We start from the raw sequence: 21,729 nt of genomic DNA, 5'->3' as shown, positions 1-21,729 counted from the left end.
TTGGGCTTAGCTTCTAGGATTGAAGAAACATCTTATTCGGTTCAACATTTACAGCAGCTTGAAAGACTGTTTAGCTAACAAAAATGTGCTTCTTCTATTCTACCATTCCTCAAAGAGGGATAAACATCGTCAAGGCAACGCAAGATACAATCTGATAAAATACAAAGCTTAACGTGGTTAAAATTCTACAAACATTTTAAGGTAGCACAAGCAGCACCACTTCAGCTCAGTTTGAAAAATCCAGCCGGATAAGCTGAGAACTAGTCAGTTTATACCAAACAAAAGAAAGTACCCTGCCCATAGTCCCTTAGGAGTTATTAAACTGAAATGCTGCCATTAACATGCAAATGGAAATGTTTTACCCTTTATCCTTTTAGATAGTGTGAAGAAACTCGCAGGAGATTAAGATCCAAATCCAGCTTTAGCACCACTTGAACACATGGCAGAGATCAGATAAACCAGACTACAGCCTTTAGTACAGGCTAGTTCTTGGATTCCATTCTGAAGCGCTGTATGCTTACTGTTCATATGCATTTCCCTCAAACAGTCCTGGAACATTTCTGCAAGAAAATGTAAACACATCGCAAATCTGCACACCAAGTAAATGTCAGAGTCCTGCAGTGGGACTGTTTGGACTCTCAGTTCCTGAGTTCGTCACGTTGAACTGTTGCAGGTGTTAGAACAAACAACTGAACTGTCAGCTGGGGTGAAGTAAAAAAGGAACAGGAAAAAGAACAGCAAAAAATGAACCGTGAGGAAGGACACTCACAGTGATGAGGAAAAAAATAGTGTAGGAGCTCCATCTTGAGACAAATGTGATGTGAACTGAACATGGTATTGTGCGAGTGCTGCGAAATACTGTTGATGTAAATAAAAGTGAATTTCAGAGTGATTTCAGTTCATGTACAATGAAGAGTAAATAAAACCAAACTCTATGATACCTTATGGCTTGTTAAAAAATAATTTACAACACGTTAAAAGTGCTATGAGTCTGTTTCTAATACAGGGACACAAATCTCTTGTGGTCTGGTGATGTGGTCAATTTTATGCCACTTGCCGCTCTCAATCGTCAAAGATTTCTGACAGAACTTGAAAAAGAAATTGCATCTTTGAGTTGGTTCATCACATACAGGTGACTTCTGCAGCCCCATCGTCTGGCTCAAATCCTCCCTCATCTAAATGGGACAGGGCACTGGGATACCCCCCTCCAAACACGGGGAAACCGCCGATTCCCCCGGAACATGGAGACGACAGCTCTGTGTGCGGTTCATCCACACCTCGACTCACAGAGTGACTGCACACCTCTCGTCGTGTAGATCCCTTCAGGAACAAAAACAAAACAACATGCCATAAAATCTCTCAATATTGCAATTTTTGGAAAACTTTAGAGAACATATGATTCATGTCCTTAAATATTTTGTATTTTTATCCGTATAAAAAAAAGTGACTTAGTTAACCGAAATGATTAAAAAGAAACTTTTAATCAATTTTTAATAAAGCTAAAATAAAATATAAATATTAGAAACAATCTAAACAAAAAAATAGAAATGTTGCAGTATTATTTCTGTATGGTTTATAAACTAATATAGCTGTTAATGTTTGAATTAAATTTTTATATTTTCTGTTTTCTCTTTTAATTTAGACATTTTTATATCTTTTTTTTAAATGCCTTTATAAGTTAAATTTTAATTAGTTGGTTATTTTAGTAATTCAAGGTCAACTAAATGAGGAGTATAATATGCAAATTACAATACACTCAAATTGGAACTATGCAAATAAAAGCCAATTCAACATACTAATAAATGCAAGAATTGTATATATATTATTAAAGTAACAATACTTTGTGAGTGGTTGTTCAAAATCATTTTAAAATGTTATCTTTAGTTAATTTTTTGTTGAAAAATTTTGTTGAACTATCACTTTAAAAGTTAGTCTTCCTCACAAAAACAATTCAATCCTTTAAAAATGTCTTTAAGTAAGAAAAGCAACAGATTCACAAATGTAAGAGTTTAAAATGACATTAGCAAACAGCTACCTGACTGTGCTGTGGTACCGTTTGACCCTTGACGGGTCTTTGCAGGAAAACAACCTGCTTGGTGGCGAGATTCCCTTCACTGCAGAAAAAGAAAAGCAGTCAGCTTGGGACACGGTGATGGGGTGTAAATAAACATGATTATATGGCTTGTACTGTGAGGGTCCCACCTGTCATGGCGAATAATTGGGGTGGGCAACACACAGGTGAGCAGCCAGCCGAATTCTGCTAGCGTGTGGAGCAGAGGACCATAGTCGGTCTTTACATTTGAACCCTGGGACCCAAACAGGAAATCACAAGACAACTCAAAATTGCACACACTTAACATCCTTCATGTGATAATGTGACACCTTTCAGATATTTCATGCATGCAGTCACACCTCTATAACGGTCCACTGTTCCACTACAATGGTGTCGTTGGCAGGTGGCGCTGTGCTTCTCTCCTCATAGACAAACAGCCCCTCTAGAGACCTGGGCACTGGCTCACCTGTAAAAACACCATTATACTGTAGAAGCAAGTCAATGACAACTCACAGCTAGATTTGTTTGTCTAGATGTGTACAGTGTTAATGTATTCATTCAACTGCATCTTTTATCATTATTACTCTGATCTGAATGTTAAAAGTGACTGTTTATAGTACAGGAGACCATTTTATTCAGATTTTTCTATATTTTCACCCACTGAACCACAGAGACATCATTTGTAGGTCTCATTTAGTCAGTGCTGGAAGTGTGTCAATGACCTACAAAAGATAATGAAACTGAACTACTTGTATGACAGCAAGATACATTAATGAGAGGAAGATTATAGAGCAAACACTGGGAACATTACAGAGGTCTTTGTTTTTTTGCAATTAAATTATACATCCTTTATAATATATACCAGGTAGACAACATACACATACTATTGTTCAAAAGTTTGTGGTTATCTTATGTAATTTTAAATGACCACCAAATAACATAACAAACAGTATACATATTAACTATACTATATAAGGAAATATATTACATGGAATTAAAGTTAGTGAGATTATAGGGCTACTTTGTAAACTGCTTTTCATGGTCAAATTGACTAGCTCCAGATGTCTCAAACACACACACACACACACACACATCTGATTTAGCTCCTATTAGTCTGGTGCGAAACAGGAAGCACGGTCGTGAGGTTAGGGACGTAAGCTCTAAATTTAGTTCTGGTGGGAGACAGGAGAAGGGAAACGTGGCTTTGGTTAAAGATAGAGAGATGTGAAGGATGCATAAAAATGAGGATTATAAAGAAGACTTCTGAAAATAAAAAGCTATAATTGGAGGAAGAAACAACAACAAGATGACAGGGGTTCTGGTTTGTTAAAAACAATCAGTTAATTCCTTATATAAAAATCATAAATCTTCCTTATGAAGAGCTAAAGAGGATGTTGACATCTTCCTTTCACAAACAAACATTTCAGCGGAAAAAACAACCAGCTCAGGGAATCAAATTGTGACAGTCAAAAATAAGTCCAAGATCTACCTTTAGGTGTGTCCCAGTATACAAAGGAGTCGACCAATGACCAGCCCTTGCGGTAGTAAGCTGCGGTCAATTCCAGCCAATCAGCTTCCAGGGCACTGACGACTTGACCCTTCCTGGACACGCGCATGGACAGCGCACCCTGGTGGTAACAGCAGGCCAGCGAATCCAGCGGGGCACATCCCGGAGCCCAGGAGTGAAACAGCACCAACAACCTCAGGTCTGAAAACGATAGCGAGTCTCACACACGTTTTGTATGACCAATGCAACCTCAATCTTTGGCATTTTTCAGTAAAGTCAGTCATGCAATGATCATTGCTTCAGACACCATTTTAATAGGTCAAACTATCAGTCCATCTACAATAACTAATAAAAGTGTAATTAGTGTTACAAATAAAAGCAAAGGGTCTTCATTAGTCTGAATCAGGTTATTACAAATTACACAGGTCTAGTAATTATTTTACTAATGCATCTCTTTGTAAAACCTTGAGTGGTGTATCGAATTTAAAACTATTAAAATGGTTTAAATTGTTAGACTGCAGACGGTCCATAATGAGATTAGAGGAGCATCTCACCTGGGCTGTACCTACGGCCCTCTAGATCTGTATCTCCGGGCGGAGTGTGAGGCGGGGTGCGAGGTGGGGTGCGGGGCGGGGAACGGCAGCCCCTCCTGGGACTGGGCACCCTACCATTACATCCCCCTCCTCCAGCCTGCTGGAGCACCGACCCCACAAACTGCACACCACCCCTGGAATAACTGTTCACCTGAGGACAGACACACACAAAACACACCTGGTTAGTGATCTGAAAGCATATTTAAACATTCCATCACAAGGAATAGTGGATTTTTAGAGGAGAAAACTGGGTATTATACACTAAATGACTGAGGATAACACACACACACACACACCTTGATTTTCAATTAAATCCATCAACTCAAATCTGCAGCAACTAGTATCAACTTCTCTATACTGTAAATTGGTGGAGTATGCCAGCCTTTACCTAAATTTTCTTTTTGTGAAGCAAATTTATAAACTTAAACATTTAATAAAAAAAAAATGTAAATATAAAAATGCTTGACTCTTAAAAAGGCATGTGGTGGGGCCATGAAATTTTGGCAAGACTCCTAAAAACCTGATCTAACAACTAGTGTTCGACCAATATATCTACGATATTTGCCCATTTGAAATCTCGCCATCGGTCGATATGTTTTTCTGTTTGGTCGTTGTGTTTGAGGCGGGACATTTATTTTGACAGTGCTGAGAATGGCAGCACCTACACGCACATCACTCACATTCTCCCACTTGCTATTTAACCGTTCTGTCTAATACTGATGGAAGTCTGTCAAATAATCAGAACGGTTCAACAAAAAAAAAAATGCATACAAAAAACTATAATGATTGTTTTTATATTAATATAGTAATAGACTTTCATTTTACATTCAGAATGCCGACGGTAAACATGAGTGTTACCTTGGCTTTATTTTGAAAAATAAAATAAAAAAATAGGATTCAGGTTACAGTGTTTACTTTATTAATATTTATAATATATTTAAATATTTGTGAAAAATATTGTAATAGGATTACAGAATCAAGATTTCATGTTTATTTGACTTTTTTTACTACATTCAAATAATTTCTTAAATATTAAAGTACATAATTATATTGGCTTCATATCAGCCACTCTACGAAGATATCGTCATCGGCTGTAAAAAACAATATTGGTCTAACACTACTAACACCACAAGAGATCTGGCAAAAATAAATGAACTTCTTGAACACTGTAAATGATATAAAAAAAGAAAATGGACAACAGACAAAAGCATTTGAAATGAAGACACAGACCCTGTCTATGAGCAGTCTCACTGTGTCACTGGTCAGAGATTCTCCGGGCAGTGGCCACTCCTCCACCCGCAACACTGGCAAGCTGTCAATCATTGGCACTGCAGGATTACTGCAACCACACAAAACAAACAAACAAATACAGATCAATTAGGAAATGCATTTAAAACTCGCTGCATAAAAACATTATGCATATTTTATCATTGCTGACATTTGCAATTCTTGACATGTCCTTCATTAGTAGATTATAAAAATGGTGACACGTTTAACCATAAACCAGCATCAGTAAAAACTGGTTTCAAACAACACATTTAATGATTTACAATTCATTCAAGTGAGCTTCAGAGGTTTCACTGCCATTGTCTCTGCTTAAAAGGGCATTCAAGCTAATGCTCACTAGAATCAGACATCAATCATAGAGTTTTCATAGGAACTGGCACTACACAGCTCAATGTTTTTTACACTACAACATTATTAACATATCACAACTGTCCCAGACGTTACTTTGAATAATTTACATCATCATAGTCTAGCTTGTCCCGTTCCTCCACTGCTTCTTTGCAGGTTCTCATTGGCTGCTGAAAAACCACACTGTTGTCAGGGGCTTCTTTCAACTTAAATTTAACCCACATCTGTACCCCAGTATGACTTCACACAAGCCCCGCCCACTCCAGCTAGACTGTCTGACCTCCAACTATGAGCCATTAATTATTCATGCTGACTCATTAAAAGTTAATTATTTACTTGGAAGGAGCTGGGGTTGGGATTTTGGGGTGCAATGATGAGGTATGGAGTCTTTTTCATGGAGAACATTACCTGGATCGTGGCCGGACCAGAATGGCCCGGTAAAGCAGGCTGCAGGGCAGGGAGCGGGTCCGGCCCACAGAGAGGATGATGGGATGCAGGGCGGCCAGTACATAGCCCTGGGTGTAGTAGGACTGCAGGGCATGAGGCAGCTCGCACAGCGATGACAGATACTGCACCGTAGGCCGACTACCTGTGGAACACAGCACAAATAAAACTCACAATACACTCAGAGGAAACCACCATATTAGCTAAGCTAATATACTTTATACCTTATGAAAATATTATGAAGCTTTGTCTCGTAAAACCGGCATTTTGATTGTTTGCACCGGCATTTTGATTGTTGTTTTGGGAACTGAAAATGCATATTTTTGAAAACGGGTTTCAAGTTTTTGAAAATGCCACCAATATAATTTCCGTGTAAACACCCAATACGGGAATCTTAGAAAACGGTGATGTCACTCGCGTGCATAGTACGTTAGGTTTTTTTTTTGTAGTCCATGTTAGGTATGCGCAGGATGTGTTGATTTTAAAGGCAAGCGTTAAAAAGTACACAATGGCAGAATACATGGTACTGTTGTTGCTGCTCAAGAGTTTGCTAACGCATCTTCAGTGGGGATGGGAGTAGAGATATATCAATACTAATGTGAGTATTGAAAGTATTAATACTCAAAAATATTGATACTAAGTTGTTTTTTCAACCATTGATTTGTTTGTTTAACAAAAAATTAAGGAGTATAAAATGCACTGAATTGGCAAATAATTGTGTAGGATAGAACTATTTTCCTGCACATCTGAACGCACTCAAATAATACAAGACAGAATCAATAAATCACAGAGATCGTTCACTCACCTCTGACAGTGCATTCAAATAGGGCTGACATACACAAAAGTATCGGAAGCAAGCAATGATGCTTTTGGGAAAATCAGCCTAGAACAATGCTTATCAGAGGACAGAAAAACATTATATGTTTGAGTATTTTCACAAACTAATTGAAATTGTACCCTATAGTTTGTGCAATTACATTTTTAAGTAAATTGAATATTAAAAAGTTCATATTGATCTTGTTCCATTCTGCAATGTTGATATAAATCACACATGGTCAGAATAAAAAGGTTACATTTTATGCATACAGCAGCCTGTCACTGGCAGTCCCTTATGAACATGAAACATGACTTTACTAAAGGGACCGTAGTTCAACTTAACACACACACACACACACACACACACACACACACACAAACATATATATAAAGATTTCCCTGGTTACCACTACAGTAAACAGATTTTAACCATGTGTACACAGCACTGTAACCTAATAAGCTGCAATTAAAAGCATGTTGAATGTTAAAATGTGTTTCAAATATAAAGTGGTTATCATTAACCATTTTACTCTTAGTAATTTAATTGAATAAATTTAATAATTTATCATATTTAGAAGTAATATATAGATATCAACGATACTGGAATTTAAAAGTATTCGTATGGTATCGTTCATCCCTATTCTTCAGAAAAAGGGTGTATTTACTTAACATAAAATACAACATACAGGTGGCATGTCAATAAATTAGAATGTTGAGGAAAAGTTAACTTATTTTAGTAATTCTACTCCAATTGTGAAACTTGTGTATTACATAAATTCAATGCACACAGACTGAAGTAGTTTAAGACTTTGGTTTATTTTAATTGTGATGATTTTGTCTCAGATTTAACAAAAACCTACCAATTTACAATCTCAGCAAATTAGAATACTTCAGAAAAAAAAAAAAAAATTAGTGAATTGTTGGCCTTCTGGAAAGTATATTAATTTACTGTACATGTACTCAATACTCGGTAGGGGCTCCTTTTGCTTTAATTACTGCCACAATTCAGCGTGACATTGAGGTGATCAGTTTGTACTGCTGAGGTGGTATGGAAGCCCAGGTTTCTTTGACAGTGGCCTTCAGCTCATCTGCATTTTTGGTCTCTTGTTTCTCATTGACCTCCTGACAATAGCCCATAGATTCTCTCTGGGGTTCAGGTCTGGTGAGTTTGCTGGCCAATCAAAAACACCAACAACATGGCCATTTAACCAACTTTTGGTGCTTTTGGCAGTGTGGATAGGTGCCAAATACTGCTGGAAAATTAAATCAGCATCTTGAAAAAGCTGGTCAGCAGAAGGAAGCATGAATTGCTCCAAGATTTCTTGGTAAACTGGTGCAGTGACTTTGGTTTTCAAGTTATCTTTTACTTCCACACTTTTCGTTCCTCTCAACTTTGTTAACATGCTTGGATACAGCACTCTGTGAACAGCCAGCTTATTGGCAATGAATTTGTGACTTAGACTCCTTGTGAAGGGTGTCAATGATCGTCTTGTGGACTACTGTCAGGTCAGCAGTCTTCCCCATGATTGTGTAGCCTAGTGAACCAAACTGAGAGACCATTTTGAAAGCTCAGGAAACCTTTGCAGGTGTTTGATTTGATTAGCTGATTGGCATGTCACCATATTCTAATTTGTTAAGATCGTGAATTGGTGAGTTTGTTAAATGTGAGCCAAAATCACCACAATTAAAAGAATAAAGACTTAACCTACTTCAGTCTGTTTGCATTGAATTTTCTTTAATAAATCACAATTTAAGTTGAATTACTGAAATAAACGTTTCCTCGACATTCTAATTTATTGAGAAGCACCTGTATAATCGTCACTTCCCTAAAGGAACAGTTTACTAACAAGGTGACAGCACCAACTACTGGCCTGGCATACATAAAATAATTTTTGGCCATTTTCATGGATCGTTTTGAAATTGTCGTCATTGTCATCGTCGTTGTCGTGTGAATGTAGCCTTAGACAACAAAAGGTAATGTGACTGACATGTAAAGTGACCAATCACTCGTACCTTCATGTGACTTTTAGGGATGGGAAAACATGGGGAAACTGGATTTTGGAAATTGGATGTCTCTTGAAAATTGTGTAAAGAAAAGCAATGAGATTGAGGATTTATAAAAGTACCCAATTTAAATTGGCAATATCCATCATATAGGCTAGCTATGACTCAAAAGATTCCCATATCTTCGCAAATTATACTATATTTTGTTCCAAACATAACATGTAAACTATAGTTCAAAAGTTTGAAGTCAGTAAGACTTTTGAATGTTTTTGCTCACTTTTCCAAGGCTGAATTTAATTGAGAAAAATACAGAAAAAAAGTAATGTTATGAAATGTTACCATTTAAAATAAATGTATTCTATATTTTAAATATATTTTAATATGCAATTTATTCCTGTGATGGCAAAGTTGAATTTCCAGCAGCCACTACTCCAGTTTTCAGTGTCATACGATCCTTTGGAAATCATTAGTAACACTCATTGTCAATGTTAAAAATGGTTATAACATTTTTGGGGAATTCATGGTACATTTCCAGAATTCTTACATCAATAGAAAGTTATACTTATTGAAATACTTATTTGTAACATTGACTGTTTTGATCAATTGAAAGCATCCTTGCTGAATAAAAATATAATGTCTCTCGGTCTCTGTCTCTCTCTCTCATATATATGTATGTAATGAATTAATGAAATGGCTGTGCATTCTGCATGGATTCAAAATTGTCAGTTTTACTGAATCTAAATTATAAAAATACCAAAAAGGAGTGATACTGTAAATCAAAAATTTGTTTGCCTATTATGTAAATTGTTTTACCACACACACACGTGCTGCTCATATAATTAGAATATCATCAAAAAGTTGATTTCACTAATTCCATTCAAAAAGTGATTGTATATTCATTCATAGACCCAGACGGTTGGTCTGGGAACACCCCCGGGAACGCCCCGTCACGTGATGTGAATTTAGCCCGTGGGGGAAAACATTGCCTTGGCGACAATTGAAATAAACGGTACAATCACGCCGAAGAGTTGCGGTGTCATTTTCTGTACCTCCAATAAACTAACAAATTATGAATTGATGTTCTACATCCATCCTAATAAACATACAGAGCCAGAAAGGATTACAAAATGGCTACAAGCAATAAATTGTGAGGATGATCAAGGGAAGTTGTGGAATCCCAAGACTAAGCATGTGTGTGTGTGCGCAGTCGGCATTTCATCACAGGTAGGCTATATTAACATCGTGTTCATTATTAACGTTATCAAAACTGTGTAAGGTTGTTTCAGAAAGTGGAATGCATATATAATTAGCCTTATCATTCTACCTGAAGCAAAACTATGTAACGTTAGCCTAGTGTCGAACATAAACCCACTTAAAAAAGCATGTGGACACGTAACAACTTAGTTTTGTGTATGAACTTTTACACTTTCAATCATAAATTCACCCCGTCTGTGTTTGCGAAATGATTGAATCGCGGAATCCACTGTCGCGGGACTGCAGCTGGAGTCAGTGCTTCAAGAACCACTACTCACAGACGTATGCAAGACATGGGTTTCAGCTGTCGCATTCCTTGTGTCAAACCACTCTTGAACAACAGACAGCGTCAGAAGCGTCTAAAGACAAAAAGGACTGTGCTGCTGCTGAGTGGTCCAAAGTTATGTTCTCTGATGAAAGTAAATTTGGCATTTCCTTTGGAAATCAGGGTCCCAGTGTCTGGAGGAAGAGAGGAGAGGCACACAGTCCACGTTGCTTGAGGACCAGTGCAAAGTTTCCACAGTCAGTGGTTTGGGGTGACAGGTCATCTGCTGCTGGTCCAGTGCGTTTTCTGAGGTCCAAGGTCAACACAGCCATATACCAGGAAGTTTTAGAGCACTTCATGCTTCCTGCTGCTGACCAACTTTATGGAAATGCAGATTTCATTTACCAACAGGACTTGGCACCTGCACACAGTGCCAAAGCTACCAGTACCTGCTTTAAGGACCATGTTATTAATTGGCCAGCAAACTCGACTGACCTTAACCTCATAGAAAATCTATGGGGTTTTGTGAAGAGGAAGATGCGATATGCCAGACCCAAGAATGCAGAAGAGCTGAAGGCCACTATCAGAGCAACCTGGGCTCTCATAACACCTGAGCAGTGCCACAGACTGATCGACTCCATGCAACGCCACGGAAAAAGGAGCCCCAACTAAGTATTGAGTACTCACAGTAGCTCACTTACTATAACCTTGACAATTGGTGGCAATGCAAAATTGTATGTCCGAGTTCGTGTATGAATGTGTATATGTGGGTTATTGTATATAGGTGGGTTAATTTAGCATCATATACCTGTCCAAATGATGCCAGATTTAATTTATTCTGGTTTTGAAATAATTTGGTTAAAAGTTAGTCTGAAACATCTTAAGCCATTACTCATAGGATGTTGTTATAGACTTCCTAATGCTAATAGTGAATATTTAGACAAAATATGTGATATGTTAGATCATGCTAATAGTATGAATCTGGAAACTTCCTTAATGGGTGACTACAACATAGATTGGAATTCTTCTGACTGTCCTATGAAAATCAAATTAATGAGCACAGCAATAGCATGTGGATTATCACAGGTAATTAATAAACCGACTAGAATATGTTTGAAAAAGGATGGTACTCTGTCTGTTTCCTGTATTGACCACATGTTTATAAATGGACTACAAGTTTGCTCAAATTGTGTATCAGTGCCAGTTGGTTTCAGCGACTACAATCTTATTGCAATTGTAAGGAAAACAAAAGTTTCTAAATCGGGTCCAAAAGTAATAATGACTCAGGGAAGTTGTCTTGGGCCGCTTCTCTACACAATCTTTACCAATGATCTTCCAACTGTTTTAGATAAAGCAAGCATTTCAATGTTTGCTGATGATCACACTGTATATTTATCAGGAACTGAAATTGGGGATTTAAATGCAAAACTACAAAGAGAACTACAGTTAGTGGTGACCTGGATAAGAAATAACAAATTGATTCTCAATGCATCTAAAACTACCGGTTTTGTGGTTGGAACTCCTTTTTCTTTACTTGCCAAACCGAAGCTTGAACTTAGCATAGATCAAAATTCAGTTGAGCAAAAAGAGGCGGCTAAATTATTGGGAGTGATGATTGATAGTAGATTGTGTTGGGACAAACATATTCAGAAACTGTTAACTAAAATGGGCAACACTTTGGCGGTTATTAAAAGATGTGCAAAATATATTACACCACAGATTGTTAAACAAGTACTTTATGCATTTTTTTTTTTCACACCTTTATTACTGCTCTGTGGTTTGGTTCAATACTTCATCAACTAATATAAAAAAAAAAATACAAGTTATCCAAAATAAAGCTGCACGCCTGGCTCTCTCATGTGGGTTTAGATCAAATTTTAAAAAAATGCATGAAAGCCTCTCATGGTTTAAAGTAAAAAATTGATTGGGGTATTCACTAATGGTATTTTTGTATAATGTTATAACCAACAAAACACCTTTTACTTTATATGAAAAACTATCCTTTAGTACAGATATACATTATTATCCAACGAGGCATGCAGTAGGAGTAGTTTTATTTTATTTTACCAATAGTAAAAACCAAATCAATTCAATGTTCAGTAAGGTATAGAGCAATGTGTGAATGGAACTCTCTCCCAAATACTATTAAACAACAAAACACTTTGTATGGTTTCAAAAAAAAAAACCCACTTAAGAAATATTAGCTTCAAAGAAACATATACAGTTAATATTAATTTAAGGAGATACTGTTATAGGGTTCTTAGTTACATTATTTTTGATATAGATCTATTCGGAGCGGCGCATTTTTTTTTTTTTTTTTTTTTTTTTATTGTTTAATTATTATTTTGAGATCAATGGTATTAACTGTATAATATGCATTTTCAATGTAGTGTAAGGTCTTGTACGTATGGTGTGTCATAAATTGTACTGTCACATGGTAGATTATAGGACCCCAGGAAGAATAGCTTTTAGCTTATGCTGAAGCTAATGGGGATCCAAATAAAATATTGAGTGATTTACATGTTCATACTTTTCAGTTGGCCAAGATTTCTAAAAATCCTTTCTTTGTATTGGTCTTAAGTAATATTCCAATTTTCTGAGAAACTGAATTTGGGATTTTCCTTAGTTGTCAGTTATAATCATCAAAATTAAAAGAAATAAACATTTGAAATATATATATATTTTTTTTACAGCCATATACAGCATTACATTTCCAGTCCATTCCACTTAGGATGCAGTCTATGTAGGCAGCAAACAGCAAGGCCGCCCACTAGGTGTTGGAACAGAGCCTATGTTAAGGTTTCTCCAAGCGGCTCTCCGATAGTGTGCTACCGTTTAGTTGACTTCTCTTTCTCCTGTCTGCAGCCTCTGACAGAAGATCACCCTAACGTCTCCCTCCTCTCCCCCAACCCCCAACCCACTTCCTGTGTCCACAAAGAGCTGCTGTTCACAGGGAGGGCTGGCCCCACGCCACACACACTCAGCCTCACAAACACAACATTCCACCACACATACAACACAAACATACTCACACAAACATTCGGTCCTTCGGTTCCCACACTGGGGCAGACCAGTAAACGAATTTTAGTCTGAGAAAACACACCAAATATATTCTCCCTGTAAACGCATTCTCAAATTGTAACAGCTATAAAGGAAAATGAGTTTTCAACTCATCCAGAAATTATTTGGGAACTACCTGAAAGTTTCACCATCCCAGCAGTCTCTGTGGCTTTGACAGGCACATATGCATGCCCACCCCATACATTTGAGCTTCAGACAAGCGTCAAAAACACAATAGTCCTCAGAGAAGAGTGGTGGATCTTTCACAGATATGGACCCTGGAAAGCCCTGCAATTTGTCCCAAACCCTTGAACCCCCCCCCTCCTGTTAACTCACACACAGAGGCCTCTGTTCTCCAGAGATACAGAGACTGTATGTGTGTGTGTGTGTGTGTGTGTGACGCGGTTTAGGAAAGGAGAATCAAAAATAGATGAATTAAAAGTCTGAAGGTGAAGGCTTCATAGGGAAAATGAGAAACTGACAGACTGGGCTATAATAAAAGGGAGAAAAATTTGGTAAAGGAATTTATGGGACATTTTAATACGAGAGAGAGAGAGCGCGCGAGTGAGAGCGAGAGAGAGAGGACACTTATAAAAGATGCCATATACATCTTGCTAGTATCTACTGTACAGAATTGTGCGGACTTTAAATGGATGGATAATGCATCTATGACAGAGGACTGCCCCATCAACTGTTGAATAAAATCATTGTTTTCTTTGCACACAAAAAGTAGTATAAACCTTGCCATCCATGCAGGTTCAAAAAGCTCAGATTAAAAAAAATAATAAATAAATATATATATATATATATATATATATATATATATATATATGAATTCTAAAGATGATCAAAAGGTCTTACAGGTTTTTGAACAACATGAGGGTGAAGTAGTTATTGACAGTATTTTAATTTCTGAGGGAACGAACCCTTAAATAAAAAAAGTGCTTAACTTCCACCAAAAAAAATAAAATAAAAAATGCAACGCAATAGATTTATGGTCCTAAAAACAGGATTTATTTTCATCATGCAAAATATTGTGCCTTCTCTTTTTTTGTGTGTGCATTTCTGTGAAACAGGAATGTTTTCAAGCTGCAAAATACTGCAAGGTCATAGCAGTTCATTTCAGTCACAAGCAATGAGACAACCTGATGTTGATGATTAGGATGACTGGATTGAGTTCTCAGAGATAACTGCACGTTCATGGGTTGGTTTAAAAGGGGCTATGTATCGATACTCGAAACCACGATCGGCAGTATAGTAACTGGCTGGCAGCAAGATGGCTGGACTTTAAGGAAATGGTCAAGCAAACAAAACTATATAAATGTTATAATAGATAAATGAAATGTAAATGTGCACTGTTTTTATTTGATTTTAATTTTTTTTTTACATGATTCCCAATTATTTAGATTCGTGATTTATAATATTTGTATAGTCTTTACATTTATATTTTAAAATGTAGTAATTAGCGATTAGTTTAATTTTGACATGACCGCATTGATGAAAGTTTCTTAAGGGTCAAGATCATGTTATCTGCATCTCCTGCGCTCCAAGTCCTTTTCATAATAGCGGTCACCACTCAAATTAATGCACGAGACTCTACATTATCTGTATAGCATGTTTATAAGACGAATACAGTTATGAAATAATTTTATGACAAATATTTCAGTGAGTAAAATACACTGGCTGTGTCTAGTATGATATTATGGACTACACAACATTATTATATTAGCTTTAAAATGAATTTAACAATTATTATTTTAAATAATTGTCCCTGGATCAGTAGGATACTCCAATTGAAGTAGCGGTGGTAGCAGACAGATTCTAAGGATCAGTTCTGGTTAAAAGGATGTGATCTAGCCCTGTTGAAATAAGCCTGCTCCCAAGCAGATTTAAGCTTATGTACCTGTTGCCATGACAGCAACTCTGTGATGAGCTTCCAAGAACCAAATGATCCAAGATCACGCCAAATCAAAATCAAATCAATTATAGTTGTATTTTTTTTTTTTTTTACATTTTAATTTAACATGCTACATATATTAGAAAAATCATTTAGTACTCAAATCCCCCAGCATGCCAGTATGAGATTAACCAAAAAGGAGATTACACCAATATACCACCGCATTGAGCAAGTGGATTTGGTTTTTTTCAGTAAAGGAGTTTCCGATTGAACTGAATCAAATATTTATTATTCAATGCTCTGACTGTAATGTTGAAGACTAACATTTAAAATAGTTTACCCCCAAAAAATGTAATTGTCATCCTATACTCGTTTTCATTTCATGTAATGAGTGAGAATAATGATTTTGTTTAAAATTAAAAAGTTGATACGACTTTAGAGTTGAAGTCAACATTCTCTCATCAAAACACATACGGACTACCCAAGAGAGCCACACATAAGGAGCACACACACACACACCAAACTTTAGACAAGATCACGCCAAATCAAAATCAAATCAATTATAGTTGTATTTTTTTTTTTTTTTTTTTTACATTTTAATTTAACATGCTACATATATTAGGAAAATCATTTAGTACTCAAATCCCCTAGCATGCCAGTTCGAGTATCGATACATAGCCCCTTTTAAACCAACCATGAACGTGCAGTTATCTCCGAGAACTCAATCCAGTCATCCTAATCATCAACATCAGGTTGTCTCATTGCTTGTGACTGAAATGAACTGCTATGACATTCCCAGTACCCAAGTCATGAACCTCATTTACAATCTTGAAAAAGATCCTTTACACGTAGCTTTGCAAAACCTCTTATACAACAATCAAGACAAAGACAAAACAGCCAACCATAAACCTAGAAGGAAAACACATTACAGCACTCTTTAGTGCCATACTTGAGTCCGTGAAGAACCTTTAACATCAATGGAAACTTTCCATTGCCTTTTGGAACCTGTCTTGGCCTGCAACTCAAGTCAAGACACGTTGAAGAGTGAAAAGTACACGCATGAAGTATGCAAAATACGACAACTGTGGTATTTTTACGAGCGACACAAAGTCTGTATCAACTTCATGATCAGCCCTGCCATAATTTTAGGTAGAAGTGTGTACATGCGTGCCAAGCTGAGGTTCTCACATATGTCAGCAAAGAAGAACTCCAAAAAAAAAAAAACGATTTCACAGACAAACACAGCAGAGGTGATTGGTGTCTGGAACTCACAGGTTACACCTAATATGCAGCCAGAGCGACACAAAGGAGCCTGGAAACTGTCTAAATAATGTGAGCCCTCCACTAAGCAGTGTCAAACACCGTCGCTTCAGGCATCTGTACACCAGGTGTTCTCAGGAATGAAAGGCTGGAACAAGGGATGAACTGACATGCCAGTTGACTCACTCCCACAGCCATGTTTATGTTCAGATGAAAAGGTACAATATCTGAAGATGTGCTGCCTTACCATATGATTAAATGCTCTAATATTATTGAGGCTTTTGATGAAAGTTGATGTTTGAGACCATGTGACAACACGTCCAGTGGAATGAGATTTAGGTTTTGGGTAGTAATTAGTTTTCCTCTTAATATTCTAAAGTGATGGATTTGAGGCTTGGGTAGGTGGAGCCCCCGTGATGGGTGAAACCGCTTCACATCCCAAGCAGTATCTGGATACCCAACACGTACTACATGACAAAACAAAGATTTCAAAGAAGTGGGTGTGTGGGAGACCATCAAGATGTACGGTCAACATTTCAATTCAACATCTCACATTAGATTACGGTTTATTCACTATGGTTTAGAAAATCGTCATAAAATAGCACAAGAACTCAAGAGGAGTTAAACGGTGTCCGAAATTAATCTTGATAATGTCAAACTTTGATAGAAAGGCATGTAATAGATTACTATCGACCAAAAATCATTCAGCTGGTAAATTTAAGTATACAGTTAGATAATACTAATTTAGGTTAACCAAGCAATGCTTAATTTTGATCAGTCTATGGTGTAAAAAGGTTGCATTAGCAATAAAAAAGAAAAAAAAAGAAAAACACTTGGTCAGGTCAAAGTGTTCAAATATTTTTTGATCCCAAATTTAACTGGAACTTCAATGTATGAAGAATTGTTGGTTATCCTCACTTACACTTATGAATTATAAAGTCATGGCCAAAAGTTTTGACAGTGACAAATTTTGTGTTTTGCTAAGTTTGCTGCTTAAGCGGTTTTGGTGTTAACACTTGCAGCCATCATCACTTTGTATCAAAATGGCCTCACATGCAAGGAAATTGCTACAAAGAATATTGCACCTGAAAGAACCGGATCATCAAGAAGTTCAAAGACAGAAATTCGACTGCAGTGAAGAAGATTTCAGGACGTCCCAGAGTGTCCAGCATGCACCAGGACAGTCTCCTCCTGAGGAGTCAGCTACAGAATCGTGTCACCAGCAGTGGAGATCTTGCTCAGGAATGGCAGCAGGTCGGTGTGCGAGCATCTGCATGCACAGTGAAAGCCAAGACTTTTGGACGAAGACCTGGTGTCAGGAGGGGCAGCAAAAAGCCCCTTCTCTCAAAGAAAAACGTCAAGGACAGACTGAAATTCTGCAGGAAGTACAAGTATTGGACAGCAGAAGACTGGTGCAAAGTAGTTTTCTCTGATGAAGCTCTCTTTCAACTGTTTGGGACATCTGAAAAACCGATTGTTCTGAAAAGATGAACGCTACCAACAGCGAAGCATCATAAGACATTCATGTGCGGAGCTGATTTTCAACCAAGGGAGTGGGCGCTCTCATAATTCTGCCCAAAACACTGCCATGAATAAAGAATGGTATCAAAACGTCCTGCAAAAGCGATGTCTTCCAATGATCCATGAGCAATTTGGTGATGATTCCTGCATTCTCCAGCATGATGGAGCACCATGTCACAAAGCAAGAGTGAAAAAAAAGTGGCTCAAAGATCATCACATTGGAATTTTGGATCCGTGGCCAGGCAGCTCCCCGGATCTCAATCCCATAGAGAACCTGTGGCCAGTCTTCAAAAGGCAAGTAGACAAGCAGAAGCCGATAAATAGTGATCAACTCCAAGAACTAATAGGTCAATAATGGATCACCATCAGTCAGGATTTGGCCCAGAAGCTTATATCCAGCATGCCAAAGCGAATTGCAGAGGTTATGGAGAAAACATTGTAAATATTGACTCATTTTTTGCCAATAAAAGCCTTTAAAACTTATGATATGCTTATTGTTTTTTAGTATACCACAGAAACATGTGGAAAAATAATCTTTGCGAAACAAAATTGATGTCACTGCCAAAATATTTGTCCTGCACCCACTAGTAAAAAAAAAAAATATCACTAATCATATCTGGTGTCTCAATAATTTTTGGTTTCAATGTATATCATTCTGACTAAATTTTTCTGTAAGCTACAATATTTCTATTATATCCGGTTGCCGTTAAAAGTGCACCAACCCTTCTCAGATCTGAAACCTAGCCTACTCAAAATGATTGTCAAAAACAAGTGGATCTGAACGGAATGAGTAAAAGAATGCTTGTATAATAAGGATCTTTTCTTTTAATGAATTAAATTAAATTAATGCATTTAGAAGACGCTTTTATCCAAAGCGACTTAGAGTGAATTCAGGCTATCAACTGTTGGAAACAAATCATTTCACGTTTTGCAGGATGCGACACTCGATACTTAGATATACTTTGTTTTACTTTGTTGATACCTTAGAAAAATGTATGTCTGTTAAAACAAATATTGACCAGTTAAGTCTGCATATTTTTCAGTTTCAACGCACATACTAAAATATGGTCTGGGCCGTAAAGAGTGTAGTGGAGCGACTGATGATGATGATGATGATGATGTTTCCTTCTGCACTACGGGTTTTCCCCATTTCCCTCTCAAGGCCGTTTGGCGACAAAAACCCGCAACAACTTGGAAAACAATCCCTTTCTCCTTCAGGCAAAATTACACATCACTACGATTTATACTCCTGCTGCATTAATTCTAAATACGATGAATGTGGGCAGTACGAAATAGATGCGCATGGTCCCTTCAATCCAAGAATGAGGCTCTAATGAGAAATTCAGATAGTGGAAACTGTTGCACAGAGGGAGCGAGTATGATTGTCATCTTGTGGAACAGAAGCGGGTATGCTGCCGTCTGTCTGTGCGCCTCAGACGCCGTTAATAGAGAGAAAACCCTCCTGACCTATTTCCACATGATAAAGCTCCAGCGCTGTTGCTGGGTGAAACACTGTAATCTCTCACACACTCCAAGACGCACATGCCAAGATTCATCATGCCAGAAGTTTGAAAGTGAAGACATGGCATTGACTCGAATCATAGTGAGCTGCCTACCCAGACAACATTTTTGTGCATCACTGGCACATGCCACTGATGTCTAGCAAGGCAGCTTGCACAATTTAGAGACCCCCAACTACTGGATCTCTTACATCCTTGCAAAATGAAAACGTGCCATGCGAATTACGTTTCTGCAAATAAATAAATAATATATATAGTTATTGGGAATACTCTAAACAGCTTTCAGAACGGTTGACAGTTTGTTTACCGTTTCACTTTTAAGGGTAATCTAAGTCAATTTATATGAAACTATAGTTACCAGGGCAATGTTTTTGTAAGCGAACATCACATAATAATCTTTGTTTACTTCACCGATCTGTACCTTCCAGACTGAAGTCCAGCAGCACATACTCGTACACGGAGTCTGTTTTAGTCTCGACCTGTGGTCTCTTTAAAGTGGAATAGATTTTCCCCGGGCTGCTGTCCTCAGGGTCCTCCAATTTTCGTAGTCCACATCCCATATTACCGGGATCTCCAGCACACGTAAGGCCGGACACGGGACGACCCACTCGGCCACGCACTCAGAGGACTCCCGCTCCCGTGCTTGCTCAGTGGGTTTGCTCCATATTCAACAACTTAATCCTTTGGGAGTGGCACTGAACCGAGGATGACGTGTGTCCGAAGAAAACGGCTCAAGTCAAGCAAAGATCACCAAATCCTGCTACGAGGTCTTTATGAGACTAAAAGAATAAAATACTTTCTGAAGTTGTGCAGTAAAGATATCCAGACTGTTTTCATTAAAAAATCTAGCAGAAAACATCACATTCAGTCTCCCTAAATGGCCGCGAAATAATAAAGCAAAAGTTGTAGAGGGCTGGAAGCGTGTTGAAATTAATGAGGGGGCGTGGTAAAGGAAGAACGGGACTCTTGAATATTTAACTAGGGCGGGGCTGCATATTAAACAGGAGGCGGGGCGTGTGTAAATCCTAACATTTTGACAAGGCACACAGAAAACTTTGTTAACTGACTCCTAACATTTTTTGAAACATATTTCGAATGGAAATAACAAATTAATATTTTGAGAGGATGATAACTTCTATTAAAACGCCTTCTCATTACACTTGGTAACAGTTGTAACAAATGTATATAAATGGACTCTCAGTATTTGTCCTCAACTTGTTTTCTTGGCATTATTGTTATTTTTATTCTATAATTATTTTAAAAACAAACAAAAATGTTTGATTAAAAACATGACATAGTCATTTTCCCTGGTGCAAAAATTCCTTCCAAAACCAGCAATTTTGCAAATAACAGCACTAGAAACATCTGTTCAAATAAGCGGTAAGCTAAATTTGTTGGCCATATAAAACCTGGGGAGCTGAGTAGAAAATTATATGTATGTCCAAGAGTGTATTTTTTTTAAAGATTAATGTCTAAAATATCTAATTTACTAAACACTTCACCATTCATTTAACCCATTCTATTCATTTGAGCGCCGTCATGCTATAACTTCCTTAAACCAGCAACACAGCCAGTGATCAGATGTGTTTCTTTAAAGATTTATTATATGATTATGACTTTCATAATTTCAGTTACCTATTTGAAGACCTGTGGAAGTGACATGCTTTATCACATGGGTCTTACTGTAAGAAGGCAGCTGTAATGTTGGCCTAATGTTGAGGGAGGTTTTTAGAGGCCATCTGGATCTTGTTTGTGCATTTTAGAAGCAGCACATGGCTAAAGCACAAACAGACATGCGCCACTGATGCTGAAAAACAGTAGGCTACCTTTTCTCTTACAAAAGAAAATAAGAGCATTTTGGTAATACAACATAACAAAAGAGAGAGAGGGAAGGAAGGAG

The 21,729-nt window shown here is 37.5% G+C and overlaps 1 protein-coding gene across 1 annotated transcript; it reads right to left on the bottom strand.

The window, feature by feature from the left end:
• Positions 1 to 562: 562 nt before the first annotated feature.
• Positions 563 to 20,761, bottom strand: LOC113108445 (raftlin-2-like). Its single transcript, XM_026271578.1, has 9 exons — positions 20,251 to 20,761; positions 6,197 to 6,377; positions 5,384 to 5,492; positions 4,115 to 4,304; positions 3,543 to 3,761; positions 2,413 to 2,519; positions 2,203 to 2,306; positions 2,036 to 2,114; positions 563 to 1,320 (listed from the first exon to the last, which is right to left on the bottom strand). Exons 1-9 carry the CDS (start codon positions 20,387 to 20,389, stop codon positions 1,123 to 1,125), a joined length of 1,326 nt encoding a protein of 441 aa, XP_026127363.1. The 5' UTR covers positions 20,390 to 20,761; the 3' UTR covers positions 563 to 1,122.
• Positions 20,762 to 21,729: the final 968 nt, after the last annotated feature.

This window comes from Carassius auratus, chromosome 9 (assembly GCF_003368295.1).
Source record: "Carassius auratus strain Wakin chromosome 9, ASM336829v1, whole genome shotgun sequence".
NCBI lineage: Eukaryota > Metazoa > Chordata > Actinopteri > Cypriniformes > Cyprinidae > Carassius > Carassius auratus.
This window is presented reverse-complemented; position numbering and strand designations above follow the sequence as displayed.